The sequence below is a fragment of the Phasianus colchicus genome, chromosome 24, assembly GCF_987193195.1.
Source record: "Phasianus colchicus chromosome 24, bPhaCol1.hap1.1, whole genome shotgun sequence".
Taxonomy (NCBI): Eukaryota; Metazoa; Chordata; class Aves; order Galliformes; family Phasianidae; genus Phasianus; species Phasianus colchicus.
This window is the reverse complement of record NC_143459.1, coordinates 6,096,130-6,123,113: the sequence shown is the minus strand read 5'-3', so window position 1 is coordinate 6,123,113 and position 26,984 is coordinate 6,096,130. Positions and strand designations below refer to the sequence as shown.

Sequence of the window (26,984 nt, the reverse complement as noted above, 5' to 3'; positions counted from 1 at the left end):
CCCAGCCGCCATTTTGATCGACCGCACGCAGCGGCGCGGTGACGTCATCGGACGGCGCCCCTCGTCGCTACGGACGCGATGGCGGCGCTGCCGGGTCCGCGGGAGGAGAGCGCGGAGAGGCGGCGGCTGCTGCGCGCGGTGACCCGGCTGCAGGTGGGGCCGCGGGGGGCCGCGCCGCGCTCCATTAAAGCCGCACGTCGCTCCGCACCCGGCCGTGCTGCTTCTTTCCCGCGGGCCGCCGTCCGGGCGCTGAGCCGCTCCGCCCGCCGCTCTGCCCGCAGGCCGGGGTCCGAGGCTTCCTGCTGCGGCGGCGGCTGCGGGCCGTGCGAGCGGAGTACGAGGAGGTGGTGAAGGAGATCGAGGGGGAGCTGAGCGAGCTGCGCTGGACGGGCCGCTGGCTGCGCACGCCCGTCTTCGTCGCCGAGGTCCGTGCTGCCGCGGGGCTCGGCGGGTCCGCGTGGCGGCGGCGGGGCGCCTTACGGCCTCGTCGCCGGAGGAAGCGGGGCGGTCACACGGGCTTCCCGCCGGCTGAGCGTTGCCTCCTGCGGGTGAAGCTCGGCCTCCGCTCGGAGCTCCAACCTGCGCGAGTGGCTGCACGCACCGCCTTCGTGCGCCGGGTCGCGTCCGTCTGCCCCCCTCCCGGGGCTGAGCGCTGCCCTGCGGCGCTGCTCCTGTCCTGAGAGGAAGGCCCGGGGCGGTTTGCAGTGGTTCAAATCAGAGCTGCTGGTAGTGGCAGATCTCTGGATAGGACAACGCGCTGCCCTGCAGCACTGCCCCTTTCAGGTCTTTCTATGCCTTTCTTTTTAATGTTTGTCTGTTCAGTTTTTCACTTTCGCCTCCTAGAAGCCAGTGAAAGAGGAGTGCTCAGCTATGCAAGAAGCTGTATCGAGTGACAAGGGCAGCACAGAGAAAACACAGCAGGAACGGGATGTTTCCAAACCAGAACAGGACTGGGGCTCCAGCAGTAGTGTGAAGCCTACGGCCCAGCTGCAAAGTGAGAAAGAACTGGGTTCCATGGGTGAATGCAGTGTAGCAAGCCCCACAAATCTAGGGGCCGTCACAGGTAAAAGCACTGAAAAAAGATGCAGTGCCCCAGCAGAGAGCAAGGAGTGGCAGAACACCAGCAGCGTTTCATCTGTATGGGACAGCACTGACCTGGAACCAGGCTCCCTCAAAGCCTGTCTGGGTAAGAGACAGCAGTCCCTGCACAGCCTGGCGTTCTGCTGCATGGTTTGAATAACCGCATGCAGGTGGTGAAGTAGAGAATCAAACCTTGAGAATGTACTGGAGGGGTCAGAATAACTCATTGCAGGAGTGAGAGATGCAGTTTAAGTTTTCTAGCAGTAGCTTCTTCCAATTCTTTGCAGAAATTCCACTTATGGATGTAAAGGAGCTTCCCCGAACTCAGCCTGGCCTGCAGTCCTTCAGAAATCACTTGATCATGGAGCTGCTGTGGTTGCAACAAGCTATTGACAGCCGTAAAAATGTAAGGGCTTGTCTCTGCCTCTTGGTCAGAGGGGTTCCTTCTGTGATGGGATGAGAAGCTGGGTGGTGGTGGTCCGGTTTCCTCAGGGTTGGATCAGATGATGGCAGTGGTTGTTTTTTTGAGAGGGGAAAAAATTAAACAACTTCTGCTTTCCTTTTTCGATTTGGCTGTAAGCTTCTGTCCTGCTACAGACGCTGCTATTTGATAAGTATTGTGTCTGCATAATACAGTAACATGCACCTAGGAGCTATCTAACTTAGCAAGCTGCTGTTTGCATTGGTTAAGGTGTAGTTCATGTGAATGTTCCGGCCAAGTGTGATGACTGGCTAAACTGCAGGTGCTTTCCTGCTTCTGGGTCTCTGAGATCTAATTGCTAACATTTTATTTTCTTTCTCTTGTAGTACCTGAAGCTGAAACAGAGGCTGGAGTCTTCTAACAGCTAAGAAGGCATTCCTGAGCATGTGGGATGTTTTGTACTGCTGTGGAGGAGCAGAGGAACTGCAGCACCAAAGTCACAACATGATTTCACAGACAGCAGCACCCCGAGGGAACTCCAGCTCTGTGAGCTGTTGTTCTAATCAGATTCATGTGGCAAAAGACTTCTGTTTCTTTTAAATGTGAATATTTGGTCAAAGCAGGAATTAAGTGACACTGTGACACTAAGGAGGTTGTGTGTCTTGGAGGGAGTCTTCCCTCCACAAGAACCCATCCTAAGGGTAAATTGAGGCTGGGAAAATTGTCACAAAAGTTCCACTTTGACCAGCTTGTTGCTTGTGGTGCAATTAAAATGCCAGAAGGCTACAGGTGCTTTGAATCTGTAGGATTAAATTCTTCTCCACTCAGTTGTGGGTGATGTGCACCAGTACGTGAACTGTATTTTTCTGTACGTCACCACTCTGCAATGTCTGGGGTCTCCAAGTGCCTGTTTTCACCCAGAGCAACCTGTTCAGTGCAAGAGGCAGTGTATCTGCCATGGTGTGGATGTTTGTCCACCATGTGCAGAATGGAAACCTGCTGCACATATCATGCAGGTAGCAAGTGAGGGCAAGGGAATGACAGCTTCAGGGTATTGGTACTCTGGATGACATGCAAACTGCTGCCAAAGATACTGGCACCTCTGAACTGCTTCATTTGAACCTGTTGGCAATGGTAGTTAGCATGGGGTGAGGGTGAGGTTTAAAGAGCTGTGTGGTTCCTGGTTCTCACGTGGCAGTATTTGCAAGTTGTTTGATGTGGCCTTAGCCTGGCCCACAGCTTCCTCCTGGGGCAGCCGTGGTGACGGACAGTTGCTCAGGGGACTGATGAGGAGGGACAGCAAAACACAAAGGCGGCTGGTCAGAAGGGCGTAGACTCAGTGGGAGACCTGCAGGAGCTCTCCTCTGTGCTCTGTGTTGGTCTGTCTGCCTCTCTGACCCATGGGGAATGAGCTCCCGTGGCTTAGCTCTGGCTTGTCCAGCCAAGAACGTGGTGGTGTATCGCAACGGTGACCCCTTCTTCCACGGGAGGAAGTTTGTAGTGAACCAGCGGCAGTTCCTGACCTTTGAGGCATTTCTGAATGAGGTGACCAAGAGCATTCATGCACCCTTGGCTGTGAGGAATCTCTACACACCCAAGCATGGCCATCGCGTTGCTGAACTGGCTGACCTGCAGGATGGGTGCCAGTACGTGGCTGCAGGCTTTGAAAAGTTCAAAAAGCTCGAGTGAGTAGATGGTCCTTTTGTCTCTGGGTTTGGTAAGCAGTTCTAGATATTTTGAGGTGTAAATGGAGGGGGGTGGAAAGGGTAAATAGGTAAAAAGGATGCAAACCCAAAGAAAAACATAGATTAGTTTCTTTTCCTAGTGGAATTTACTGGATGTATTTCAGGTTGCTTGGGAAATGCGCGTATTCCTGACAAGGTCACTGACTCTTGAAAGAAAAAATGCTGGGAGAGACGTGCAGTCTCCAGCTGGCTGTGTGTGATTGGTGCTGCTTTGCCTCGCGTGCACCTTGTTTTGTGGTGTGTGGGAGGTTCTAGCAGAGTTGCCAGCCACAGTTTCCGCTCTGATAAGTATTGTTTCTTTGGTTTAGTGGAAGTTTCTTTTGTTTTCTAATTCTGCGTGAAGTAGAGCTGTTTAGGTTCATCCTGAAATACAGAGGGCTGAGAGATTCAAGGTATCGCTTCGGTCTTGAGGGAATGTGTGAGATATGTGTGTGTTGGGTGGATTTGGCTCCCTGACTGCATACTGCATCCTGTTGAGGAGGTGCTCCAGGCTGGATTAAGCAGTAGTCAGTCCTTGTAACAGCAGTCAGTCCTTGGAGCCTTATCATTGTTTAGCTCAAAGGAATAAAATGTTCTGGATGTCGTGGTCTGTGTTTGACTGGGATTTCTTAAGTAGGCTTTAATTGTGGAAGCTCATGAGATGAAGTACATGGAGGATTTTAAATATAAACACGTGTACTGGCAATGAATCAAGACAAAGCAGTCATTTTCTCACTGCTCTTTAGTCATGGCCTGCTGGGTACACTGCAATGTCCTCTCTTGTTCTCATAGCTATTTAAATCGTGGAAGGAAGGAGCTCCGTGGGACAAACAACAGCAACAGTGTGCAGGTGAGACTGAGCTGAGTGTGGACAGGCAAGAACACAGACTGAGCTTGGAGGGGTGGCTGAGAGCTGGCACTGGTGTAACAAAAGTTGAGCTTTAAGGCTGCAATGTGTCCAGCAGAGATCCTGTGAAAATGACACAGGAATCAGTAGCAGGGGCTGCTTAACAGTGAAGGGAAGAAGGATCTGCTCAGGGGTTCTGGAATGTACTCAAGTATGTCAAGAACCTCTCCAGGCCCTCATGTTGCTGACAACAAACCCCACCTAGCAGCAGCAAGCTGAAGGCAGGGTAGGCACCTCCTGCATGGTGAAGAAAATGGAACAGCTCTGGGAAGCTTTGTGCCAGAGCTGTCTTGTTTTTTGTGCACTGAACTTGTCTCTAGACCTGCACCGTAGCCCCCTGGAAGCCAAACACTGCAGTGCGACAGCAGAAGCCCACCCACCTTACAATACAGTAAGTGCCTCAGTGCTTTCTCCTGGGAAGGTATTTGGGAACATTTTGAAAGCTGAAGGAGGGGATTTCTGTGTGAGATTCTGAGAATCATAGAATCATTAAGGCTGGAAAAGACTACTAAGATCATCTAGTCCAACTCTCCTCCTACCACCAATATTTCCCCACTAAGTCATGTTCCTCAGTACTACCTCTACACATCTCATGAACACTTCTAGGGATGATGACTCAGCCACCTCCCTGGGCAGCCCATTTCAGTGTCTGACCACTCTTGGAGATGGTCTTCCTAATATCCAACCTGAATGCTGCCCCCACAGGAACAGTTCCCTCCTCCTACCAGAGCTATTTGTTGTAAATACTGCATGAACACATGCCTTCTTTCCCCCCTCTTCCACATACCACCTCATCAGAGGAAACTGAACAGAAATGCCCGTAGTTCAGTTACAGATCTCAAGGTGTCCAGTGACACCAGGGATAGAGAGTTGATGTCTTCACAACTGTTAATAAAACATCTCTGCTCACGCTGCCTTGTGGCATGCTTTGGATTGTTTCTGCTGTAGTGTTTTTCGAAATGGGGATTTGTTGAGCCCTCCTTTCCAACTGATGATCTCCAAGAGCACTTTATGGCAGTGGGACACACTCTTGGCTATGCTGACAGAGAAAGCTGATCTGTGCAGTGGAGCTGTTAACAGGTGGGTATCTGGGCAAGGCACTGCTGGGTCTTCTTTTATTATGCCCAGGAACACAGGCAGGACTTACTAGTGTGCAGGACCAGGAGCTTAGATGCTTCTAGCGTGCTTTGGCAATTTCATTTGCTTTTCAGTTTTCCCATCTTTAAATCAATGATAACACCAACATCCTTTGCTCTTATCATGGTTGCATTTACCACTTTGCACTTGTTTGCTTCCACACTGAGGGGTTGTTCTCTATCGTGTGACTTCCCCTTATATTGCTCTGAATCTTTTGCTGTCTCTTTCCTGAGGCTCTGCAGGCTGGATGGCACACTGGTGTCCAGTGGGGAGGAACTGGTGAATGGCAACTACTATGTGGCAGTGGGAACTGAGGAGTACAAAAAATTGCCTTACTTGGAGCTGCTGGTGCCCCAGGACTCTGTGTGCAGGCCACTCTGGTACGTAGGCTATGGCTGAGAGGTTTAAAGAATCATCTCAGAGGTGGTCTTCAGCTGAAATCATCATTCCCATAGCCTTCCCATTCAGTGCTGTCTGTATCAAGGGTTGAATTCTGCTTAATGAGATGGAAATTTAGGAAGCAAGAATGCTTCAAAGCTTTCTGTGTAAGTACCTGGGAGGTAAAAGCAGATAAACACACAAAGGTGGAGGCACTCATTGATCTGGTGTGATAAATAATTTTCTGCCCTGTTCAGAGTCTGTCGCTGCTGTAGGGACTAGAGAACACATCAAACAATAGTTTATAGCAGTTGCTTGGGTAAGACGTTTAGCTTTCTCACTCACAGTTTAGAAATCACTGTGCTTCCTCCTGGAGTGTGTAAAGCTGAAAGTAACCACCAGGGGGGACTTCAGAAACCAAAGGACGGGGTGTTACTGCAGGGCTCTGCATTTTAGAAAGTCAAGAGGTTGTTTTCTGCGTCATGAACATTTCCCTTCTTCTGGATTGTGAGAGTAACAGTTTCCCCACTGCAGTAAGCATATAAGACTTCCTGAAGGGGTTCCTACTTCTATCTTTACTCCTTTTCCAGAGAGCTGCAGAAGAATTTATACCAAAAGGCAAAATGATACACCACAGTATTTATTCCACTTAATGGTTCTGTGAAATGTGTAAGATCCTTCCTAGCTGTGTTCAGATCTCTTATGCTAACATTTGTACCCCCAGCTGTGACCTGTTAGGCAGGACTTGCCTGAAGCCAGGTGAAGCTTTGAAGCTGACTTGTAATAAATGTGTTTTTTCTTCTTACTGCAAAAAGGCATGGACTACAGGCAAATCATAAACCATTGTCTCGGGGAAAAGGAATGACAACAGTTCTGAAGATGAAGAGCACTGAATGATGTTTTCCTTGGCAGCAAAACTACTCTGAAGAGTTAAAGGACTGTGATGAGAGGGCAGATAGGTAAACTGCTCTCTGCACTGCTGTAGGTAACAAGAGGCGAGTACGAGGTCTGTTTAACACCACAGACTTGCCAAGGTTTTTGATGTATTAACAAACTTCCTTCTGTAAAAGATCAGATGGTTCTAGAAGGTTCATTTCAATGATTTATTAACCAATTATTACCCCTCCAGTACTGAACAAGGCAATTCAATCATCCCTGCCTTGAACCACCCACAGAAAAAAAACCATCCTTAACTGAAGACATTAAATAGAATGTCCTTGCAACATGCCTTGTTCCACTCTGGTTCTCAGGGAATTTGATTCATGCTTTCAGACAGCCATGTGTCAGAACAGCTTTCTTGAGGAAGCTGAGCCAAACATGTTGCTGCTGAGCCAGAAGCTCCCCTCTTCGGCCATGGGTTACCTTTGAAGAGTTTCCTCTGCTCACTGTGCCTTGGTCATGAACCAGCTACACAGAGAGTGACTCCCAGGAGGGTGAGCAGCATCCCTGCCACAGCCCCTGCAGAAATACAGAATTCTGTGCTGGGAACGTACGCAGTTCAACACCTGTCAGTCAGTGCCTGTCACTGCTAAATATGTGACTCTCAGCTGTCAGTAAAGATAGCCTAAATGGATGTGAGCCAAACTGGTACTTATTGCTAATGTTCTGTGCTTGGTGTCTTTCAGCTTTCAAGTCTCCTGTTATTTTCCAACTTTCTAAGCAGGATAATGTTAGTGTATGGAGTAAGGGGCATAAAAAAGGATGGGTGCTGACATTTTGGGGCTTATGGGACATTTCTCTTATGGTTAAATACATCATTAGGTGAAGGCTCAGGCCTATGAGTTCTGCTAGTTTAAAATAGCTAGTTCCAGTCATTTAAATTCACTAGCCCTACCCTCTTACAAGTCAGTTTCACTTCCTTTTCAGCTTCCTTGCAAGAACTACTGCCTTCAGGCAGTAGTTACAGGACTTGTATCAGTGTTCACCGTTTTTTAGGACACCAGAAGGGAGCACACAACATTAAGATAGCAAATAGATACAGAAGACAATGTGACAAAATGTTTCAAGTGTAACTTACTTTTACCACCAATGTCCTCTCCCAGAATCCTTCCAGTCACCAGTGTGACTATCAGAGCCAGGGAGTTACAGAGTGGCACTGCCAGGGACAGTTCTGAAATTGAACAGTTGTCAAACAGTTTGAAATGGATAATCCTGTAAGAATTGTAAGACATGTGTCCTTCATTCTAAGACACCTACTTGAAGTTTAGCCAGAGCACCAAACTAATCAGTAATACAGCTCCTCCCAAAATCCTGATCAACCCACTTGACAAAGCAATGAAAGCTAACCTGCAGATGCCAAGGTGAGGTAGAAGAGGAGTGATCCACATTGGTTCAGCAGAAATGGCACCATGTACTGCAGAAAGAAGGCAGGTCTGTTGGTCACTGCATGGAAAACCATTGCACTACCTCCAGCAAGTAGGCAGCAAAGGAGCCCCGACCCATGCTCAGTGCTGTGTTTGGCAGCAGAAATACAGCCCACTGGTGATTCTTATGCTAGTCATGATCTCTTCACAGCCTTGGATCCCCTGTCTGCAGAAGGCAGACAAGTCTTCATGTAAAATATGAGGATTAATTACCTCTTTTCTTCAAGAGTCTAAGTAAGTTCTCCATAAGAAGAGCAGTGCTACAGGTGAGCAAATGAAACATTACAGAGCATAAATAATTTTTCTGATAGATGGAAGGTATTGAGTGCAGAAGGGAGTGGTCCCGTGACACCTCCCTAGCCCAGAAGCCCAGCTGGGGTCGCACCTTGTAGTTGAGGCCCAGGAAGCTGATCTCGGCCAGCAGCTGCTGTAGGCGGCCCTGGCGCTGCACGTCCTCCAGCCCCGCTGCTCCCGTCCGCAGGAACGGCCCCGTGCCGCCCCACAGTGCAGCCACCAGCACCAGCACCGCTGCCTCTCCTGCGGCACAGCTTCAGCTCAGCCCTGGGCTGTTGGCCCAGCCTGCAGCAGCCGTCCCACCCCGAAAGGCCCCGTGCCAGGCACGCTGCCGCGGGGCGCTCAGGGAATTCCCCTGCACGGCCCCGCCAACGGCCCCGTTCCCTCGCGGTGAGCACCGCTGCCCGTGCCGCGTTCCCGCAGCCAGGAAGGCCCGACGCGTGCCTAAGTTTCCCCTCAGGGAATATCCCACAGCAGCCCAAAGCCACGGCCACGGCCCCTTAAAGCAGCCCGTCGCTGCTGCTGCACCCCCCTGGTAGAAGGGCTCTGCCCGCGGCCACCTCCCCTCTCAGGAAAAGCCCTTCCCGGGCTCGCCGCGGCCCGGCCCTCAGGAAAGCCCCTCATGGTCTGCATGGCCGCAAGCCTCAGGAAAGAGCCCAGGGCTCCAAGCCGCGGCCATTCCCCGCCCCAGGGAAGGCGCCTCTACAGCTCAACTCGCGTCCGCCCCGAGCCCTTCCGGCAACCGCAGCGAGGCCCAAAGGCCCCGGGCCCCCCCGCTCAGCCCGTCTCCCCTTTCCACAAACCCGGAAGCTCACCCGCGGTCGCCATAGCGACAGCGACGGACTTCCGCCTCCCCGCGCCCTCTGACCCGGAAGCGGTGCCGCTCGCCTCTCCTCGCGCACCGCCGCCATGGTGAGACGGGGAGCGGCGCGGGCCCGGCCGGGCTGCTGCGGGCGGCGGGGCGATGCGGGGCCGCGGCCGGGGCTCCTGGGCTGACGGCGGCTGGCAGCCCGCCGCCCCTACAGCGGCCCGGGAGCTCCTGCCGGGGACGTGAGCGTTAATGGCGTCTTTCCTCACCCCCACACGCAGAAGCCGATCCTGCTGCAGGGCCACGAGCGTTCCATCACGCAGATCAAGTACAACCGCGAGGGAGACCTGCTGTTCACCGTGGCCAAGGATCCCGTGAGTATGGCTGAGCTGCGGGAGAAACCGGGAAACCAGCGCTCCTATGCGCGATGGGGGGAAGAGTGGAGAGAGAAAGGAGCGGTGGTTAATTAACGAGCCTAATTAATTAGTCGGCGCGGCGAGGGGGTGCTTGAGCGGTTGTATCTTCTCTTAGATCGTCAACGTTTGGTATTCAGTAAACGGAGAAAGGCTGGGCACCTACAATGGCCACACAGGAGCTGTGTGGTGCGTGGATGCAGACTGTATCCTTCGAACGGTGAAACCAGTTTGTCCTCTTTGTTCCTTAGAGTGATTCAGCACAGATGGTTTCTTTCAACTGCTGTAGTGTGCTGAGCACTGCAGCCACGCAATGCATTTAATTTTCCCTTATGCCATCTCTTGGTGTTTGTGCTCCTTTTGCTTCCTGTTGTTTGGAACGACGTGTGCTGCACATCCCACCTGCTCTGTTTGTGCTTCATTGCTTTTGCTAAGGTGGCTCTGGGAGCACAAAAAGGTATCTGAGTAGAACAAGGTTTTCCTTTTCCAAAGCAAGCAGGAGGTAGCAGAGATAAAAACGTGCAAAGGTTGTGCCAAGACAAGAGCAGTAGTCTCTTTATTTGTCATCCCAAAAAGAAAGTTGTGGGTTTTGTTATAGGAGCACTTGAACTTGCTGCCTGTATGGGAGTATTGCCACTCCTGTAATGGAAGTTACCTAAGCCCTATATTTTCTCAGTGTAACACAGCTTTTTAATCTTGTGTATAACTATTGCCTGGGTATCTAGATAATTGGCTTTTGGGGCTGCAAACATGCTGATATTCCCTAACTGCTGACCAAGGGGACACACGACATGTGCTCACTGGCTCTGCAGATAACAGCTGTCGGCTCTGGGACTGTGAAACAGGTAAGGCTCTTCTCTTCCACGTGGCTGTGTCTGACTCGCAGCTCTGTCCTGTTCTGGAATCTGTGTGCAACGTGTGCCTGTTTGCCCCCTGAAAGAGGTGTGAGTCCTTTCTTGGCTGTTTGTGTATTTGCCTAATTTTCGGTGAACACTTAGTCAGTCCACTCACCTTGCTGCCCAAGCAGGTGTTTGGTGCCTTCCAGTCACCCAACCCGTTTGTCAGCTCTGCCTGATGCTCCGGTCCTTGCTGTGACTGGGCTTTTATTTTGATCACTTTCATTAATTTTGCAATGCAAGACCAAGTGAAGTGATGGCTTCTGCTCTGTGTTCAGGAAAGCAGCTTGCTCTGGTGAAGACCAGCTCAGCAGTGAGGACGTGTGGCTTTGACTTTGGAGGAAACATCATCATGTTCTCAACAGACAAGCAGATGGGTTATCAGTGTTTTGTGAGCTTCTTTGACCTGCGTGACCCCAGCCAGATTGGTGAGAAATCCAGGTCTATGCCTGCGACTGGGAATAAGGGGAAGTGTTGGCAGCCAAGAACTGGTGCCACGCAGTCTGTCTGTCTCCATCCTTCCTTCCTGCAGAGAACAACGAGCCTTACATGAAAATCCCCTGCAGTGACTCTAAAATCACTAGTGCTGTGTGGGGCCCTTTGGGAGAATTCATCATCGCAGGACATGAGAGTGGAGAGCTAAACCAGTTCAGTGCCAAGGTCAGTGTGACAAGGACGAGCCCTCAGGCAGCATCACTTGGGAGAGGATATTACAGCATTCCTGTTGTGATCACGGGGCAGAATGTGGGCTTTTTGGCTCAAACCAGTGGCCTCGTGGAAGGATAGTTAAAATATGTGGCTCTCTTCAGCAAAGCTAAACATACACATGCCTACCTTTCTGCTGACAGCAGCATCTAAAATCGTTTTTAGCAGAGAAGTTGTGTGCATGCTCGCTTTGCTTGCCAGCTCACTGAAACTGCCTTGTTTACCCTTCAGTCAGGGGAGCAGCTTTCAAACATCAAGGAGCACACCAAGCAAATCAATGACATTCAGACCTCCAGGGACATGACCATGTTCATCACTGCCTCCAAGGATAACACTGCTAAGGTGAGGCTTCCTGTGGGGACTGTGGTGCATTGCTGACATCTGCTTGCAGGAGCCCTGCTCAAAGACATGGCTGCCTCAGTGGTTTTCTCTTTGGGAATTTGAGCAGGTCTAAAGCCAAAGCTTAGTGGGAGGGTTCATTGGGAATGGGGAGGCATCACCATGTTAAATTAGCAGCCAGGCATTGGAAACAGCCTTTGCAAAAACAAAGGTTGCATATTAGCACTTCCAGAAGGTGATAGAGGTGAGAATTACCTTGGGGGTATATTTTGGGATTTGGGTGCCCAGGAGTGACTTTAGAGCTAACATCTGGTTGTGCGAGGACTGGCAGCCAGGGCTGGGATTTGCATGAGTTACTTGGACTGCTACTCTCTTCCTTTTCCATTTTAGCTATTTGACTGCACAACACTGGAACATCTGAAGACATTCCGGACAGAGCGACCGGTGAACTCTGCTGCACTCTCCCCCATTTTTGATCATGTAAGAATGAGCCCACTCATTCTAACAGTTTTGGTGCAGCTCCTGCATTGTCTTAAGCAGCTGGAAGGCACAGTGTCACCAGTTCAGCCTGAGCTAAACAATGACTGTGGGACTGGGCCAGGGGACTTTACTGCTGCCATGGGCTGTGCTGGGTTAGTGGGAGGCTTCCCCAAGGCAGGGCTCCCTCCTACCCTCGCTGTTGTTTCACATATGGTGTAAGCAGCACTGCAGTGTTGTGGCTTTTCTTTGCAGGTCGTGCTTGGTGGTGGGCAGGAAGCCATGGATGTGACCACGACCTCCACCAGGATTGGCAAATTTGAGGCAAGGTTGGTGCTCTTCTCTGGCAGGACTGAGTCCGCACTTGGAGTACTCTGCTGTTCCCAGAACTTCTTGTTCTTGGCAGTGTTTGGAGAGTTATTAAAATTGCAGAGCTTCTGTGGGGAAACTTTGATCCTGTCTCTAACCTGCCTCCCCACTTCTTTCTTCTCCCAGGTTCTTCCACTTGGCTTTTGAAGAAGAGTTTGGCAGAGTGAAGGGTCATTTTGGTCCAATAAACAGTGTTGCTTTTCACCCTGATGGGAAGAGGTGAGGATCTTTGTGGGTCTTCCTGCATGTCCACATCGAATGTGGTCTGTGTTTTGGTTAGGATATGGCTGGATTCACTCAGAACTGCAGTGGGAATGGAGCCTGCGCCTTCCTGAATTCTGCCATTCCGCCCCTTTTGCCCCCCATCACACTGGCTGTGGGGGGTCACTGATGCCTGGCTGTGCATTTTGGCTAATGTTTTTATTAGCTTTTGGATTCCATCTCTTGCTAGTTTCAATCCGTACACGGTGAGTTCCTGACAAGATTGGTGACTTTCTTGTCTTTTCTCCCATGCAGTTACAGCAGTGGTGGTGAAGATGGCTACGTTCGCATCCATTATTTTGATCCCCAGTACTTCGAGTTTGAGTTTGAAGCTTAAAGGATGAATTCTCTTCTTTCCTCTTCCAACCCATTGCACAGTCCATTGAAAAATGCAGAACTGTTGTAAGACCTGAAGTTAATCTGCTCTGCAGGAGGCAGCAGGAAGCAGCACCAAACTCAGGGGTTGTATGAAGGTGGGAATCTGGAAACCCAACCAGCTCAAAATGGCACGAGTGGCCTAAAAGGAGTTGAGTTGGCTGCCTGCCTGCCCCTGTGATGCTAATTTTCTGACCTGCTGGGCTTATTTATATATCAGTGGGGAAAAGAAACATCAAGGAATAAATAGAAATCTTTTCTGAACGCAAGGAGAAGTGCCTCTATTCTTTTGGTTTGAGACAAAATTAACGTGACTGTTTTGCTTTTCCTGCTCTGGTGTCAGTGTCTTGCTCTCTGCCTAGCAGCAGACAGCAGTGCTGGTACTCCCTGTGCCTCTGTCCTCACCCAGACTCGTTAACTCTTTCACAGTGTTGAGGTGCAGCTAATGTTGAAGTCCAGACCTAGCAATGCTGGATTTGCAAACAGCCTGGAAATACAGTTGCCAGTCATTGTTTTCCAGATGACATGCGCTCAGTTCAAGTGCTTTGTTTATTTGCTGGACTGACCCTGAGCCAACTTTCCTCATGGAACAGTTATTTCCTGCACTAGGAGGGTTGTGTTGCAAATCCTCATCCTTCCAGACCCTGTCCCTCTGTCTTGCTGGCTGGAGTGATGGTTTCTGTCCTTCCTTCCTTGAAACTGGGTTCAAGGGCAGATCTCCCAGGCTGGCTTCCAGCTTGGAGCGACTGATGTAACACAACCGGCAGCCAGCATGCCCTTTATGGAGAGGCTGGTGCAAACTTAGTGTGTTCTGCTGCTTAGATTTTGCTGTGCCAACCACACCTTGGGCACAGGGCAGGGCCCATGGGCCAGATACATCGCAACAAGAGCTGCTGGGCACACGGGCATCCTGCTGCCAGGTCTAGGTATGAGAGCTGCTGAAATCCCACTGGAGAGCAGAGCAGGAACAGCCCAGCTCTGGCCAGAGAACACACATGGAAAGCAGGAGCAAACTGAGAGAGAGAGACCACTTTACTGTGATGTGCTCAGGCTGTGTGGCTGACAGGAAGCTCGCTTGAGTCTGTCCCCCTCTCCCAGGGATGTCCGTACAGTTCTGCTCTGTGCAGGCTCCTCTGGGCTCTGCAGGGCGCGTGTCCCGCACAGCGCTTCCTGCAGAGAGCTGCAGCACTGCCTTGGTGCATCAGCCCTGGCGATGGGGGATGATCCCCTGGACGTGGTGCTCGTGCTGCCGCTCATCTTTCATTCTCCATCCGGGCAGTGGGGTCGGAAAGCGAGTGGCTCAGTCTGTTCTCTGTGCTCTCCTTGACAGCTGTGTTGCTGCCCTCCACCAACCGCCATATCTCTGCCCACGCCTCATCCAGGTACTGGGATGAGCGGATCCAGCGAAAGAACAAGCCTAGGGGACAAGGGCTGCGTCACCTCGGCTGCGTCCTGCTGCAGGAGGGAAAGCATGCAGAGCTACTGCATGCAACCCAGGTGGGTTGGGAAAGCCCAGGGGCTGCACCCGCCATACCCTGCCACAGCTGGATGCTCTGGGGCTCCACTGAGGGCCAGATGACCAGCAGGTTGGGCGAGTAGAGGGGGTTCAGGTACTTCTTCCTCTCCTCAGGCTGGTCCAGCCAGGCCCAGAGGGAGTGCGTGCTCTCCTTCACTTTGCACAGACACCTGCAGGAGAACAGAGATGTGCTTCAGTCCCCGGGACTGACCTGGGATGGTGACCACGGGGTCTGCGCCTGCAGGCCAGGGTCTGCTCTGGAGCGCAATGCTCATGGGGCACTGCTGTCCCCATGTCCCTGCCACTTGCCTCTCCTTCTCATTGTTGCAGAGGAAAGTGCCGTAGTCGGAGGCGTAGGCGTTGTCAAAGAGGGTGAGGAGCAGCCCCTCGCTGAACTCCAGCGAGAAGGGGAACTGCCGGCTCAGCTGCCACACGCAGTCGAGGAAGAGGAGGAAGAGCGGCGCCTCCTGCTTCAGCCGCGCGTGTGAGTAGGCAGAGCGGGCACAGCGCAGGTGGAAGGGATGGCCAGCCTGCAGGACCCCATGGCAATGGTAACGGGGCTGCAGGGGACCACGGGACCCCCGCCTCAGCTCCTTCCGCCCCTCACCTGGATCCACTCCCTCTCCAGCAGCTCCTGGAAGCCCTTCAGCGTGCGGCAGCCTGGGTCCAGGATCACCTGCGCCAGCGCCGTCACCAGCAGCGTGGTGTCTGTGCCCTCTGCTCCGTGCACCAGCACGCAGCTCTCCTCCCTGGAGGCACAGCCAGGGCGCTGCCAGCTGCACTCTGTGCATCGCTCTCAGGGGGAGGGGAGGGACGTGGGGTGCAGCCCCCTACCTGTCCAGGCACTGCGCAGCCAAACAGGCCGTGCTGAGGGCCGCCTTAACGTGGCTCAGCCAGCGGCAGCTCTCCAGCCGGCCCAGCCAGCGGTCCATGCCCAGCGAAGCGTCGTTGCAGGCCTCCACCAGCTTGATGAAGCTCTCCTGCAGCGGGCGGCCACTGGGGAGGGAGGGAGGAGAAGGGAGGGACAGCCTGGTGAGGGCTGTGAGTCTGCTTTTGGGGCTGGAGCGGAGAACTTCAGCACGGCCCTCACCGCTCCAGCGGCCGATGCAGCCTCTTCCACTGCGGGTACGAGGATTTGGGCTCCGTGCCACCTCCCGTCATCCGTGCCTGTTTGGCCGTCTGGGCTGAGCGCGTGTCGATGATGAAGCCCCGCTCGCCCTCGTCCAGCACCGACCCCAGCAGCATCTCATCCTCGGGGCAGCGCTTGCGGTTGGGGCCGGTCAGCGGCTGCCCGCTGCGGAGCATCACCTGCGGGGAGGGGGCTGCGGGAATCGCCTGCGGGGATCGGGGTGGGAGGCGCGGGGATGGGGCGGGGATGCGGACTCACGGTGCCGTTCCTGGTGTGATAGTAGCTGAGGACGGGGAAGCGCCCGCCCTGCCGGAACCGGGCTGCCCTCCGCAGGGTCTCCTCACTCACCGCCGCCGGCACGATGACGGCCGGAGGGTACGTGGGGCAGACGGCGAAGTCCTGGTTCACGTCACTCAGCCGCCACTGGGTGGTCTGGGGGAGATGTGAGGGTGGGAGGGGGGGCTGCCTCCCCCCGCACCCCCGCCAGGTGTAAAGGACCAATCCCGTCACCCCCCCCCTCCCCTTACGGGTGGGACGTGACACCACCCCCCTTCCCCCAAGGCCCACCTGCGTGGCGATTTGCTGGAAGTGCTGCTCCACGGGGAGCCGCGGCCACCCCTCCTCCAGCCGCAGGCTCTGAGGCCGGTGGAAGAAGGGATACATCATCATCACGGAGTCCACCGAGGAGAGGGCCTGCAGCACAGCAGAGCAGAGCTGGGGGAAGGCTGGGAATGTCCTCTCTGCAAACCCCATCCTTGCTTCCTCCCACGAGGTTTGGCGGCTCGGGTGCCCCATGCAAACACAGCCCAGCGGCTGAGTGTTTACCCACGTTAATGGCAGACCCAGAGCAAACACCGTGGCAGCCACCTGCTCCTGCCAACCCTTTGCATCCCGGCACGGCTCACCTCGATGGAGCTGGCAATGTTCAGGCACTCCTCCATGCCCGGGATCTCCAGCTGCAGCACCTTCAGGTCCTTGCAGCGCAGTGTGATGGTGCCGGAGGAGCCGGCCAGCCTGGGGAGGGCAGCGGGGTCAGGGCAGGAGGGGCCGTGCATGCAGGCAGCACGGAGCTGCCCTCTGTCCGGGGGGGGCTGAGAAGGGCACAGCACTGTGCGGGGCTCCCGGTGTGTCTGAAGCTGTGACTCCCACCAGCTCCCCTCCGAGCAGCCATCCTTGCCCCACAGAGCTGCATGAGGCCGGGCGCTGCCGGGCAAGCCGGAGAAGCTGAGAGCACCTAAAGCCAAACCTGTTGTCCCGCGGGGAGCCGCTGCTGCGGGGTGGCTGATACCAGCCTACATTCTGCACTCTGGGGCACGGAGGAGAAGAGGAGGTCAATGCCCACTGCCACGAGCACGGGGAAGAGGAGGGAGGAGGCTCTGCGGCGCCGGGAGGGCGGCGGGGAATCACCCCCACCGAGGACGGGACGAAGAGGGGGCACAGGGCGGTGGGAAAGGACCGACCTCTTCTCCACGGCGTCCACGTTGCGGATGAGCAGCCAGAGCTCCACGGCGCTGGGCTGCCCTTCGCCGCCGGGGCAGGAGGAGAGCAGCAGGTGGTGGCTGGTGATGCACAGGGTGCCTTTCACCGCCGGCTGCCCCGCGCACGACAGCAGCACGCTCTCCACCGTCGCCGTTTTGATCAGCTCGGAGAACTCCATGGCGGTGCTGGAGGGAGAAAACAGAAATCCTGAGCGGCACAGCCCGGCTGGAATCCCCCCACCCCCCCGTTCTTCCCCGCAGTGCAGCCTCCCCCGTCCCGTTCGCGTCGTCACCTAAAGCCTATGCCGCTTCCTCCCTGCAGAGCTGCGCTGGTTTCCTCCCCGGCACTGCTGTCACCGCAGTGGGGAAACTGAGGCACAGACCCGCGGGGCTCGGGGGGCTGTGGGTGCCGGGACGCCGCGCCCGGTGCGGGCTGGGGGGGTCGGGGGGCACTCGGGGTTGGTTTGGGGCGGCCGCCGCCTCACATCGGCTCTGTTCTGCAGGGCGGGAGGAGGAGGAGGAAGAGGGGAGAAAGAGGAGGAGGAAGGGAGAAGGAGGAGGAGGAGGGGGGGGGGCAGTGAGCGGCTCGCACAGTGCCTCCAACCCCCCCCCACCCCGGCCCGTGGATCCGCGGCTCCGGGGGGCGACGGGCGCGGGGCAAACGGGGGGCACGCGGGGTGCGGGGCCGCGCAGGAGCGGAGCCGCGGGGGGGCGGGTTAAGGTGGCCCCGCCGGTGGATGCGGAGCGGGGGAGTGAATAAAGAGATACGGGGAGGGGCCGCAGCGGGTTTGCAGCCCCGCGCTGGGAGCAAACGGGGCCGTGCGGGGCCACGGGACGGCAGCGGGGGTCGAGGGGCTCCGAGCCGCGCTCTGCCCGCCGGGTCGCCGCACCCCCGGGTTCCACCTTAAGGCCCGCAGCGCACCGCCGTCCCGCAGCTGTCGGCGCCCACCGCCACCGCGCGGCCCCCGCACTCCGCCCCGTCGGCACGCGGAGCTGCTCGCTTCGCTTCCTTCGCCCTTTTTTTAGCAGCCCCGGGCCCGGACGGGAAGTCGGTTTGTCACGCAGCGCCGATAGCGGGAGGGCATCGCCCGGCGCTGCAACACCGCGTCCTCACCGCGCTTCCTCCGGAGGACACGGAGCCGCCTCCCAACCGGAGACAGCAGTGCTCAAAAAGGAAAGAAAAGGGGGAAAAAAAAAACAAAAAACAAAAAACAACTTCTTTGCACTCCTCTGGATAAGCCAAGTTCCTGCCCGTTATAATTATCCCCAACCTTTATTGTTCTGGGGGTAGGTAAATAGGCGGCACTCGGCACAGCTGCAGTGGGTGTTCTTTGCCCTGCTGGGTGTGCTGGGCTCTGGGATTTGGGATCCGAGGTCCGGGAGCTGGAATTGGAGATTTGGGAGCTGGAATTGGAGGTTTGGGATCTCGGGTTTGGGATCTGGGCTGCAGTCATGCCCCTGGGCCAGGTGAATTTCTCTGAGCTGGGTGCAGAGGAGCCGGCCGCAGGAGAGGAGAGCCTGGCCGGGGTCAAGGCACTGACGGCCAAACTGAAGCTGCAGACCCGCCGCCCTTCCTACCTGGAGTGGGAGGCACGGGTGCGGGGGCAGCCCTGGGGCAGGCCGACCCCACGGGGGGCAAAAGGAACCTCGGGGCAGCCCAGGGCTGAGCAGGATGGCAGCGTCTGTGGGTTCCCTGGTATGGAGGAGGCCCTGGAGTGGCTCAGGACGGAGCTGGTGAGTAATGCTGAGGGGCACGGAGGGATGGTGCCTGACCCCACAAGGGAACCACTGGGGCTGCTCCCAATGCAGCTCGGAGCTCTGCTCCTGCACCAGCACGGCCACTGGCTGTGGGGTTTTGCCTGGTGCTGCAGCTCTGACCTTCTGCCCTGCCCAGAGCTGTGGGTTGTGGCTCTGTACTTGTCACCCCTTCCTGCTGCTCTGTGCAGGCAGCAACAGCCTCATGGGTGCAAACCTACCTGAGCAGATCGCAGTCCCCATGTTGGCTGTGCTGCACACGTGGGCTCTGTGCTGATCCCAGCACCACGTATTCCTGATTCCCTGAGGGTTTGTCACCGAGCCCTGCTGCTACAGCAGCCCTGCTGGAGCTGAGCCTCTGCCGGCTGCTGACAGCTCCATTCCCCCACAGCAGGAGCTGCAGGCTGCAGACCAACGCCTGGCACAGCAGCTGATGCGCCTGCGGGCACAGCTGAACCGGCTGAAGGTGGAGCAGGTCTGCCACCGGCACAAGGAGATGCTGGACGATGCCACCTTCGGCCTCGAGGGCTGCGAGGAGGACTCGGATCTGCTCTGCACCATCCCACCCAAGGCCGCCTTCCTGCTCTCCATGCCGCTCAAACACATCGGTGTCACCCGCATGAACATCAACTCCCGGCGCTTCTCCCTCTGCTGAGTGCAGCAGGGCCCCGCGGGCACCCATGGGTGCACCTGGGAGTTGAGAGGGGCTCATAGGTGCCCCAAAGTGCTGCAGGGACATCAGCTCAGGGTTGAGCTCCCTCGTGTTTGTGCCACGGGAAATGTGCCATCCCCAAGGAGCAGCTGTGTGTGGTGGGGGTCAGACACGGGAGGATGTGGGGAGCAGCACTCGGAGGAGGAATAAAAGCAGGTGATGATGAGGAGGAGCACTTCCTGCTGTGCACAGCCTGGTGCCTGCCTGCGCCTCCAGCAGTGCTTCCAACCCCTTGGGGTGCCAGGAGGGCACCCACTCCCAGCTCTGCCCCGTGGGCTGGTTTTCTCAATGGTTTCTGCTTTGGGATGGATCCGTACTGGGGAAAAAAGGTCTCTGCTGTGAGGAACCCACTGCCAGCCCCTCCCCACACACCCGGCCGCGGTGGGTGCTGGGGCTGCACTGCTGCAGGAAGTGCTCATTGCCAACAGCTGCGTGGGTCGTGGGGCCTGGAGGTGCTGGGGGCTGTGCTCAGTGCTCAGCAGCCCTGCACTGCCCCACTCCCACCCTGGTGCAGGAGGGGCTGGGGGCTCTACCTATGGCTATCCTTGCTGCAGGGATTTGCTTTTCCATTTTTTTCCCTTCCCCTGTTCGTGCCAAACCCTTTGCCAAAGGAGCTGCCACTCTTAGTGTGTGACAGAGCACATTTTGCAAGCACTGCCCAGGGGAGATACAGGGTGATCCAGGAAGCTGTGGGATCAAGGGACCATTCTGGGTTCTGGGATACCAGGAGGGAACAGGGAGAGCTGCACGAGCCCTCGAGCCTGTGGCACATGGCAAGGCTGGCAGTGAGCCCTTGCCCAGGGACACCCATGGTGCTGGGGAACGCGCTGGGCGTGGGGCTGAGGAATGTCCCCATAAGGATGGGTGCAGCACTTGGTGCCCCCCGGCACAGCTTGGCGTTTTGCCTGCGCCACTGCAGAGCAGCTGGTGGGAACCTGCGGCTTTGCCTTTGATCGTGAAAGCCAAGACAATAGCGCTGTGGTTGCTCTGCTCAGAGCTGTCTCCAAAAACCCAGTGCTGGCGGCGCAGCACAGCCTGGGCACAAGGCATCCCCTCCAGTCTGTCCCCATTTCAGCTGTCGCTGTGGTTCTTGGGGGACTGAGGCTTGGGGGTGTAGTGGTGATGGCCAAAGCAGGGCTGTGGGTGCAGGAGGTGTCACACAGCCCAACAGGGTCTGGCGGGGTACGGCACAACCGGAGCTGCCACTGCGATCCCACAGCACTGAGCTTTGGGAAGGGGGCTGTAAAGGGACCGGGGGGTTTTGCAGCCCTTTGGGTGACAGCGTCGCACCCATCGCTGCCCCCACACAGCACACGGCCCATTGTGTGCCCCCACTCCACCCCAGCCAAGGGGCTCGGTGCCCCCAAACCCACCCGATCCCAGGGCTGAGGGCACCTGGAGCAGGACCCAATGCACAGCCCAGCTGGGGATGGCAGGAAGCCTCAGAGTTTGTCACCAGTGCTTGCGGTTGTGCGCGAGCTGTGAACCAGCTCCTCTAGAGTTTGCTCAGGAGGCAGGAAACCAGGGCAGGCAGCGAGCAAGAGCGAACAGCGGTGGGGAGTGCGCCCGTGTGCGGGGGGCTCGGCTGCACTGCTGTGGGTCAGCGTGAGCCCACGGCCATGGGGAGGACGTGAAACGGGACCATCACTGCTGCACAGCCATGGGAGTCTGAGAGAGCTGGTCCTCATTGTGCTGCCCACAGGTAACGGGGTCGGGATGGAGCTCTGCAGCCAGCACTGCTGGGCAGGTGCACGTTGTGCTCACTGATGGTGCTCTGCCGATGGGTGGGAGTGGGGGCTCACCGCAGTGGGGCTGGGAGTGATGGTGCTTGGGCAGCTGGGAGGCACAGATGGGAGCTCCCTGTACTGGGGGATAGCAGCCACTCTGAGGCCAGGGCAGCCGGTCCCTGTTTGCGGGGCAAAGCGGCAGATTTGTGCCAGGCCCTCACCCGTCTGTGGATGAGAGCAGTTCAGTGCTGGTCCATCAGCATCCCATCGCGGATGGTTCCAAGCACTGAGATGTGTCCGGTTTCGGTGCTGTTTTGGTGCAAACATCTCCGTGCCGTGATGGCGGCGTGGCGCGGCTCTGCCCTGCTGGCTCTGCACGGCGTCCAGCTGGATCACATGGGGACAGGAATGGGGTCAGCCCAACCTCAGCCCCGCTCACACACTGACCAACCACCAACAGCCAGAGGTGCTCATGCGGAAGGGCCTGCAGGAGCAGCAAGAGCAAGTGTGACAGCTGTGCAACGCAGCCCCGTGCTGGGAGCACTGCGAGGTGTGCGCACATTGCTTGCACGCAGCCTTCGTGCAGAAATTCGTTTGCACAGATGCAGTCACAAAACCTGACTTCAAACGCTCCGACGCAGCGCGGCCCTCGCACTGAGCAGGTGGAACGGTTGCTTGGTGGAAATTATGCTGTGGCTTGAGTACATCAGAGAAAAAGACACAATAGCAGCACCTCCCTCCGCACCCCGGCTTCTTGCAGAGAGGAAAAAACACGTCCCAGGTCCCTCTGCTGCGGTGGATGTGCATTTGAAGTGCCACGGGCATGCTGGGAGCATGGAGGCTCTGTGTCTGTGGAGCTGGGTTTTGCTCAGCTCTGAGCTTTGTCCCCATGGTGCCATTGCTGTCCCCGCTCCCTGTGGCTGAGCTGCTCCAGGAGCATTCTCAAAGCAGAGCGGCAGAAGCGGGGCACCAGGGCCCAAATCGTGGCACAGGGGGCTCAGCCGCCCTCCCCTCCCACAGCCTCTGCTCCCATCGGCCGTGGTGGCGGTGGGCACTCTGAGGTGGCACCTTGGGGACAGCAGGAGGGCGGCACTGCCATTGCAGCGCTGTCCCCACTGTGGGGTGATGAGCGTGCTGTGCTCCCAGTTCTGTGCATGGGTTTGGGGTGTGCTCAGTGGCTGAAGGGTCAGGTGGCACCCAGGGGACACCACATCCCCCCGAGATGAAGATGACAGAGGAAAAAAGAGTGACACCGATAAAGAGATAATCACTGCCAGCAAGGCAGAAATGCGTGGGGCACTGTGAGCACAGGCTGGAGACACGGGTTGGGGCCGTGCCTGCGTGGGGACGGATCCTGGTGGCGTGGGTGTGGGGATTCTGCAGAAAAGCATTTTCCAGGGCTGTGGGCCACTGTTTGCGTGTCTCAGCACCGGGGCTTCATCAGCTTTTGTGGGAAGGTTAGAGCCACGCAATGGGAAGAAGGCTCCTTCCACCCACTTGTGGCACCAGGGCTGGTGCTTGAGGTGGGTGTCCTGGCACTCATCACCTTCTGTGCTTTTAATTAACGCAGCCAGGACAAAGGCAGGAGGAAATATGGCTGGTGATGGAGTCAGGGGATACCCTACAGAGTGTGCAGGAAGGACTGTGTAATGGGACAAGTAAGAGAGATGGATGGATGGATGGATGGATGGACGAACGGATGGATGGATGGATGGGCTAAATGGGATGAATGAATGGCTGCAGAGATGAGGTGGATAAATGTGGGGATGATGGGGTCGGGGGGGGGATGAAGGCTTCTCTCACTGCCCTCCATAGCCACCATGGGCTGCTGCTGCAGCTCAGACTATGACGAGGACTGGATTGAGAACATCGACATCTGCGAGCACTGCAACTACCCCATTGATCCCGACAGCAAGCGCCAGGTGAGGGGGCAGCCACAGGACAGCCGGGGGTGGTGTGGGATGGCCAAGCCCTTGGTGGCACGAGGGGATGTGGGGACTGCACTCACGTGCCCCCCCACTCCCTCAAAGCAGCTGATCCGCAATGGCTCTGAGGTGCGGGATCCCCTGGTGTCCTACGAGGCCACGTCTCCGCCGTGCTCCCCGCTGCAAGGTACAGCCCGGCCACGGGGGGGGCTGCTGGGTGTGCCCCATGGCCACCTCCACCCCAACCCTGCGCTCTCCCCAGACAAGCTCGTGGTGGCCCTGTATGACTATGAGCCCACTCATGACGGGGACCTGGGACTTAAGCAGGGCGAGAAGCTGCGCGTCCTGGAAGAGTGAGCACTGACAATGTCCCCATGCCCCCGTGTCCCTTGGCCAGGGGGCCCGGCTCAGAGGGGCTCACAGGGCTGTGTCCTTGCAGGAGCGGGGAGTGGTGGAAGGCGCAGTCGCTCACCACGGGCCAGGAGGGTTTGATCCCACACAACTTCGTGGCCATGGTGAACAGCCTGGAGCCGGAGCCGTGAGTAGAGCCGAGGGGCTGCAGGGAGCCGTGCCAGAGCAGCAGGAAGATATGAGAGCCCCCAGCCCTCACCCTGCCCCTTGTCCTCAGGTGGTTCTTCAAGAACCTCAGCCGCAAGGACGCAGAGCGGCAGCTGCTGGCCTCGGGCAACACGCATGGCTCCTTCCTCATCCGGGAGAGCGAGACCTCCAAAGGTATCGCTGCCAGCCCCGACGGCTCCTCCTGCACTGCAGTGTGCACAGAGAGCCGCGACCCAACAACCCTGCGCACTTCCCCCAGGCTCCTACTCACTGTCAGTGAGGGACTTCGACCAGAACCAGGGCGAGACAGTGAAGCACTACAAGATTCGCAACATGGACAACGGCGGGTACTACATCTCTCCCCGGGTCACCTTCAGCAGCCTGCACGAGCTGGTGGAGTATTACTCAAGTACGCACCGTCAGCAGCCGGTCCTGCCTGCAGGATGGATACGGGGATGGGATGGGGGGGAGGAGGACACCCCACTACCTGCGCCCAGGTGCGGTTCATGCCGGGCTCCCCACGCACACTGACACCGGCTCTGCCTCCCCCGTGCCGCAGGAAGCTCGGATGGGCTGTGCACCCGGCTCGGCAAGCCCTGCCGGACGCAGAAGCCGCAGAAGCCGTGGTGGCAGGATGAGTGGGAGGTGCCGCGAGAGTCACTGAAGCTGGTGGAGAAGCTGGGAGCCGGGCAGTTTGGAGAAGTCTGGATGGGTGAGTCAGGGTGAAAGTGGGGTGCTTCCTCCTGGGTGAGGGCACTGCTGTGCGCAGTGTCAGCCCAGACCCACAGCATCCTCTGGTCAAAGAGCAGCCAGGCCAGCACAAATCCTGTGCAACTTTGGCTTTTTACAAGGATCTTCTTCGTGCAGTTTTAGGTTGGGATGCTCTAGATGCAGCCCTCTCCCCTGCCTCCTCCACCACCCCACCATGTTACTGCCCCCATACGTGCTCACTGTGGGTCCTTCTCCTCCTTCGCAAGCTGCTCCATCTCCCCGCAGGTTTCTACAACGGACACACCAAGGTAGCCATCAAGAACCTGAAGCAGGGCAGCATGTCCCCCAGCGCCTTCCTGGCAGAGGCCAACCTGATGAAGAACCTGCAGCACCCGCGGCTGGTGCGGCTCTATGCCGTGGTGACCAAGGAGCCCATCTACATCATCACAGAGTACATGGAGAAGGGTGAGGGCATCCGGGTAGAATAACTGAATCATCCAGGCTAGAGAATACCTCTAAGAGAACCGAGTCCAACCCCAACCCATGCCCATCATGCCCACTAACCATATCCCTCACTGCCTCATCTCCATAGTGCTTGAGCACCTCCAGGGATGGTGACCCCACCACTTCCATTGGCCTGTGCCAATATCTGGCTGCAATAGTGACACCTGCACCACAACACTGAGACCCTGGGGTCAGCCCTAGTGGGACAGGGAGCTGGCAGGCAGTGCGATCTCCTGCCTCCCCTCACGCCCCCCAGCGTCCCATGCTGGGTGTTACCCCGGGGCTCACTGAGACTTGCTGCCTTCACTGCAGGCAGCCTGGTGGACTTCCTCAAGACCTCAGAGGGCATCAAGCTCAGCATCAACAAACTGCTGGACATGGCTGCACAGGTGAGGGGCACAGGGACACAGGGGGGGCTGCTGGGGCTTTCCCACTCCACCTATTAAGTGTGATTATTATGGTTATTTTGATCTGCAGATTGCCGAAGGCATGGCCTTCATCGAAGCCAAGAACTACATCCACCGTGACCTGCGGGCTGCCAACATCCTCGTGTCGGAGACTCTGTGCTGCAAAATCGCTGACTTCGGGCTGGCACGCCTCATTGAGGACAATGAATACACAGCACGAGAAGGTGCGTCCATCCTGCTGGCAGCCTGCCTGCCCCACCCGCCCCGAATCACTGACCCCACTGACAGGAGGGCTGCCAGAACCCACCCAGCCCTGCTGCTGGTGGGGTCACAGCCCTATCTGGTGGCTGCGGCAGGAACAGGCACGCGGTGCCAAACCCAGCTCCTTCCCAGTGTGCAGCAAGGACAAAGGCTCTCTGTGCTGTCACATCAGGTTCAACAGAGAGGGATGACCTGTAATGCTTATTCTTCCCCTCCCGCTGTTTTTCAGGGGCTAAATTCCCCATTAAGTGGACGGCCCCGGAGGCTATTAATTATGGCACGTTCACCATCAAGTCTGATGTCTGGTCCTTCGGCATCCTGCTCACCGAGATCGTTACCTACGGCCGGATCCCGTATCCAGGTCAGGATTTCCCAGCAGCTGCACGGCAGCAGGGCTCACACACACGCAGGCGCACACCCACCCGTGTGTGCATGCACTCCTGCACGCACACACGCTCCGCCTGGCCCCGCTGCCTGCCAGCCCGCAATGGTTCTGAGCCCTTCTCATCGCACGTGGCCAGCCGGGCCCAAAGCCCACAGCGGGTGGGGGGGTCCCAGAGGCTGAGGCTGGGGGGGCGGAGGAAGGTTTCCTACGGGGTTCACAAAGGCAGAGCGCTCCCCGCAAGTCGGGCCGACGCGAACTCGGTGCCACTCATGCCGTCCCCTCGCAGGGATGACCAACCCCGAGGTGATCCAGAACCTGGAGCGCGGCTACCGCATGCCGCAGCCAGACAACTGCCCGCGGGAGCTGTACGAACTGATGATGCAGTGCTGGAAGGAGCAGCCCGAGGAGCGGCCCACCTTCGAGTACATGAAGAGCGTGCTGGAGGACTTCTTCACCGCCACCGAGGGACAGTACCAGCAGCAGCCGTGAGGCCCCACGCCGGGCTCCCACTGACTCCACTTGCATCCCATGAGCACCGCCCGGCGTGAGGACGTCGTGCTTCCCAAAGAGCTTTGCCCCCAGCGGTGAATCCCGACCGCCGTGCCCACGGCCGTCAGCAACTCGCCCCGCGCACAGCACGGAGCTCCCGGCCCTCACGGCCTGCGCCGGGCTGCAGCAGCGGCCGCGGCCCCGTCACGCAGGGCCTCAGGCAGGGCTCAAGCCCTCAGATGGCGGCCAACGGACCCGAGGCCCACAGGCTGGGGTCGCTGCCAACGGGCCCGGCTCTGCCTGCTGCCAGCCTCTCCCTGCTGCCAGGCTCTCCTGTCCGCTGTGGGGCAGGAAAGGCCTCGGACCCGGCGCGGCCCGCAGCCCCACACGGACCAGGCCGCAGCTCGCTCCCCGCCCTGCTGCCGCCCGCACTCGACGCCCCGCCCGCCCCAGGCGCTGCGAAGCCCCGTGCCGCGCCCC

General features: G+C 57.1%; 7 protein-coding genes across 17 annotated transcripts; 5 read left to right on the top strand and 2 right to left on the bottom strand.

Moving 5' to 3' along the window:
* Positions 1-16: 16 nt before the first annotated feature.
* IQCC (IQ motif containing C) lies at positions 17-2,298 on the top strand. 2 transcript variants are annotated; one of them, XM_031594797.2, is made up of 5 exons: positions 17-153; positions 282-425; positions 847-1,186; positions 1,368-1,486; positions 1,888-2,298. In XM_031594797.2, exons 1-5 carry the CDS (start codon positions 79-81, stop codon positions 1,927-1,929), a joined length of 720 nt encoding a protein of 239 aa, XP_031450657.1. In that variant the 5' UTR covers positions 17-78; the 3' UTR covers positions 1,930-2,298. The 2 variants fall into 2 exon arrangements, with proteins under 2 accessions (XP_031450657.1, XP_031450656.1); XM_031594796.2 differs by having other exon boundaries at positions 844-1,186.
* Positions 2,299-2,389: 91 nt separating this feature from the next.
* On the top strand, positions 2,390-6,737 carry DCDC2B (doublecortin domain containing 2B). Of its 3 annotated transcripts, none has more exons than XM_090124270.1 (6): positions 2,390-3,186; positions 4,018-4,075; positions 4,453-4,523; positions 5,081-5,212; positions 5,512-5,649; positions 6,463-6,737. In XM_090124270.1, exons 1-6 carry the CDS (start codon positions 2,909-2,911, stop codon positions 6,542-6,544), a joined length of 759 nt encoding a protein of 252 aa, XP_089980396.1. In that variant the 5' UTR covers positions 2,390-2,908; the 3' UTR covers positions 6,545-6,737. The 3 variants fall into 3 exon arrangements, with proteins under 3 accessions (XP_089980396.1, XP_089980395.1, XP_089980397.1); XM_090124269.1 differs by having other exon boundaries at positions 5,503-5,649; XM_090124271.1 differs by lacking the exon at positions 5,081-5,212 and having other exon boundaries at positions 5,503-5,649.
* Positions 6,737-9,155, bottom strand: TMEM234 (transmembrane protein 234). Its single transcript, XM_090124279.1, has 5 exons — positions 9,120-9,155; positions 8,396-8,547; positions 7,934-8,000; positions 7,665-7,757; positions 6,737-7,105 (listed from the first exon to the last, which is right to left on the bottom strand). The coding sequence occupies exons 1-5, from the start codon at positions 9,130-9,132 to the stop codon at positions 7,044-7,046; spliced, it is 387 nt and encodes a 128-aa protein (XP_089980405.1). The 5' UTR covers positions 9,133-9,155; the 3' UTR covers positions 6,737-7,043.
* EIF3I (eukaryotic translation initiation factor 3 subunit I) lies at positions 9,123-13,216 on the top strand. Its single transcript, XM_031594794.2, has 11 exons — positions 9,123-9,216; positions 9,394-9,486; positions 9,644-9,731; positions 10,305-10,370; positions 10,700-10,849; positions 10,954-11,081; positions 11,358-11,468; positions 11,856-11,945; positions 12,198-12,271; positions 12,438-12,530; positions 12,828-13,216. The coding sequence occupies exons 1-11, from the start codon at positions 9,214-9,216 to the stop codon at positions 12,907-12,909; spliced, it is 978 nt and encodes a 325-aa protein (XP_031450654.1). The 5' UTR covers positions 9,123-9,213; the 3' UTR covers positions 12,910-13,216.
* A 262-nt stretch (positions 13,217-13,478) lies between these two features.
* On the bottom strand, positions 13,479-17,782 carry LOC116229966 (myotubularin-related protein 9-like). 4 transcript variants are annotated; one of them, XM_090124251.1, is made up of 12 exons: positions 17,364-17,782; positions 17,053-17,256; positions 16,839-16,898; positions 16,498-16,606; positions 16,160-16,405; positions 15,851-16,024; positions 15,554-15,771; positions 15,298-15,459; positions 15,071-15,212; positions 14,773-14,993; positions 14,482-14,633; positions 13,479-14,364 (listed from the first exon to the last, which is right to left on the bottom strand). In XM_090124251.1, the coding sequence occupies exons 2-12, from the start codon at positions 17,247-17,249 to the stop codon at positions 14,201-14,203; spliced, it is 1,845 nt and encodes a 614-aa protein (XP_089980377.1). In that variant the 5' UTR covers positions 17,250-17,256; positions 17,364-17,782; the 3' UTR covers positions 13,479-14,200. The 4 variants fall into 4 exon arrangements, with proteins under 4 accessions (XP_089980377.1, XP_089980379.1, XP_089980378.1 ...); XM_090124253.1 differs by having other exon boundaries at positions 16,160-16,285; XM_090124252.1 differs by lacking the exon at positions 16,839-16,898.
* Positions 17,783-17,801: 19 nt separating this feature from the next.
* Positions 17,802-19,807, top strand: FAM167B (family with sequence similarity 167 member B). Of its 2 annotated transcripts, XM_090124275.1 has the most exons (3): positions 17,802-18,804; positions 18,967-18,975; positions 19,148-19,807. In XM_090124275.1, the coding sequence occupies exons 1-3, from the start codon at positions 18,523-18,525 to the stop codon at positions 19,478-19,480; spliced, it is 624 nt and encodes a 207-aa protein (XP_089980401.1). In that variant the 5' UTR covers positions 17,802-18,522; the 3' UTR covers positions 19,481-19,807. The 2 variants fall into 2 exon arrangements, with proteins under 2 accessions (XP_089980401.1, XP_031450659.1); XM_031594799.2 differs by lacking the exon at positions 18,967-18,975 and having other exon boundaries at positions 17,815-18,804; positions 19,217-19,784.
* A 1,228-nt stretch (positions 19,808-21,035) lies between these two features.
* On the top strand, positions 21,036-26,972 carry LCK (LCK proto-oncogene, Src family tyrosine kinase). 4 transcript variants are annotated; one of them, XM_090124262.1, is made up of 13 exons: positions 21,039-21,239; positions 23,080-23,186; positions 23,298-23,376; positions 23,452-23,542; positions 23,629-23,727; positions 23,818-23,921; positions 24,007-24,156; positions 24,307-24,459; positions 24,744-24,923; positions 25,275-25,351; positions 25,440-25,593; positions 25,860-25,991; positions 26,302-26,967. In XM_090124262.1, the coding sequence occupies exons 2-13, from the start codon at positions 23,085-23,087 to the stop codon at positions 26,502-26,504; spliced, it is 1,524 nt and encodes a 507-aa protein (XP_089980388.1). In that variant the 5' UTR covers positions 21,039-21,239; positions 23,080-23,084; the 3' UTR covers positions 26,505-26,967. The 4 variants fall into 4 exon arrangements, with proteins under 4 accessions (XP_031450649.2, XP_031450648.2, XP_031450651.1 ...); XM_031594789.2 differs by having other exon boundaries at positions 21,036-21,239; positions 23,295-23,542; positions 26,302-26,971; XM_031594791.2 differs by having other exon boundaries at positions 21,038-23,186; positions 23,295-23,376; positions 26,302-26,969.
* Positions 26,973-26,984: the final 12 nt, after the last annotated feature.

Excerpts from the sequence above, each read along its gene's own strand:
- IQCC (XM_031594796.2), top strand. The coding sequence starts at position 79 with ATGGCGGCGCTGCCGGGTCCGCGGGAGGAGAGCGCGGAGAGGCGGCGG. Across the intron at positions 154-281 it reads GCGCGGTGACCCGGCTGCAG|GCCGGGGTCCGAGGCTTCCT; the intron begins GTGGGGCCGCGG and ends CTCTGCCCGCAG. Across the intron at positions 1,487-1,887 it reads CTATTGACAGCCGTAAAAAT|TACCTGAAGCTGAAACAGAG; the intron begins GTAAGGGCTTGT and ends TTTCTCTTGTAG.
- EIF3I (XM_031594794.2), top strand. Across the intron at positions 11,469-11,855 it reads CCAAGGATAACACTGCTAAG|CTATTTGACTGCACAACACT; the intron begins GTGAGGCTTCCT and ends TTTCCATTTTAG. Across the intron at positions 11,946-12,197 it reads TCTCCCCCATTTTTGATCAT|GTCGTGCTTGGTGGTGGGCA; the intron begins GTAAGAATGAGC and ends TTTTCTTTGCAG.
- LOC116229966 (XM_090124251.1), bottom strand. The coding sequence starts at position 17,249 with ATGGAGTTCTCCGAGCTGATCAAAACGGCGACGGTGGAGAGCGTGCTG. Across the intron at positions 16,406-16,497 it reads ACATTGCCAGCTCCATCGAG|CCGCTGGGCTGTGTTTGCAT; the intron begins GTGAGCCGTGCC and ends GTAAACACTCAG. Across the intron at positions 15,460-15,553 it reads CTGCATCGGCCGCTGGAGCG|TGGCCGCCCGCTGCAGGAGA; the intron begins GTGAGGGCCGTG and ends CTCCCTCCCCAG.
- TMEM234 (XM_090124279.1), bottom strand. Across the intron at positions 8,001-8,395 it reads TCCTGGGCCTCAACTACAAG|TACATGGTGCCATTTCTGCT; the intron begins GTGCGACCCCAG and ends TTCTTTCTGCAG. Across the intron at positions 7,106-7,664 it reads AGAGGACATTGGTGGTAAAA|GGGCTGTGGCAGGGATGCTG; the intron begins GTAAGTTACACT and ends GTATTTCTGCAG.
- FAM167B (XM_090124275.1), top strand. The coding sequence starts at position 18,523 with ATGCCCCTGGGCCAGGTGAATTTCTCTGAGCTGGGTGCAGAGGAGCCG.
- LCK (XM_031594788.2), top strand. The coding sequence starts at position 23,085 with ATGGGCTGCTGCTGCAGCTCAGACTATGACGAGGACTGGATTGAGAAC. Across the intron at positions 23,922-24,006 it reads GGAGAGCGAGACCTCCAAAG|GCTCCTACTCACTGTCAGTG; the intron begins GTATCGCTGCCA and ends CACTTCCCCCAG. Across the intron at positions 25,594-25,859 it reads TGAATACACAGCACGAGAAG|GGGCTAAATTCCCCATTAAG; the intron begins GTGCGTCCATCC and ends GCTGTTTTTCAG.
- DCDC2B (XM_090124269.1), top strand. The coding sequence starts at position 2,909 with ATGAGCTCCCGTGGCTTAGCTCTGGCTTGTCCAGCCAAGAACGTGGTG. Across the intron at positions 3,187-4,017 it reads GAAAAGTTCAAAAAGCTCGA|CTATTTAAATCGTGGAAGGA; the intron begins GTGAGTAGATGG and ends TTGTTCTCATAG. Across the intron at positions 4,524-5,080 it reads CCCACCCACCTTACAATACA|TGTTTTTCGAAATGGGGATT; the intron begins GTAAGTGCCTCA and ends TTTCTGCTGTAG.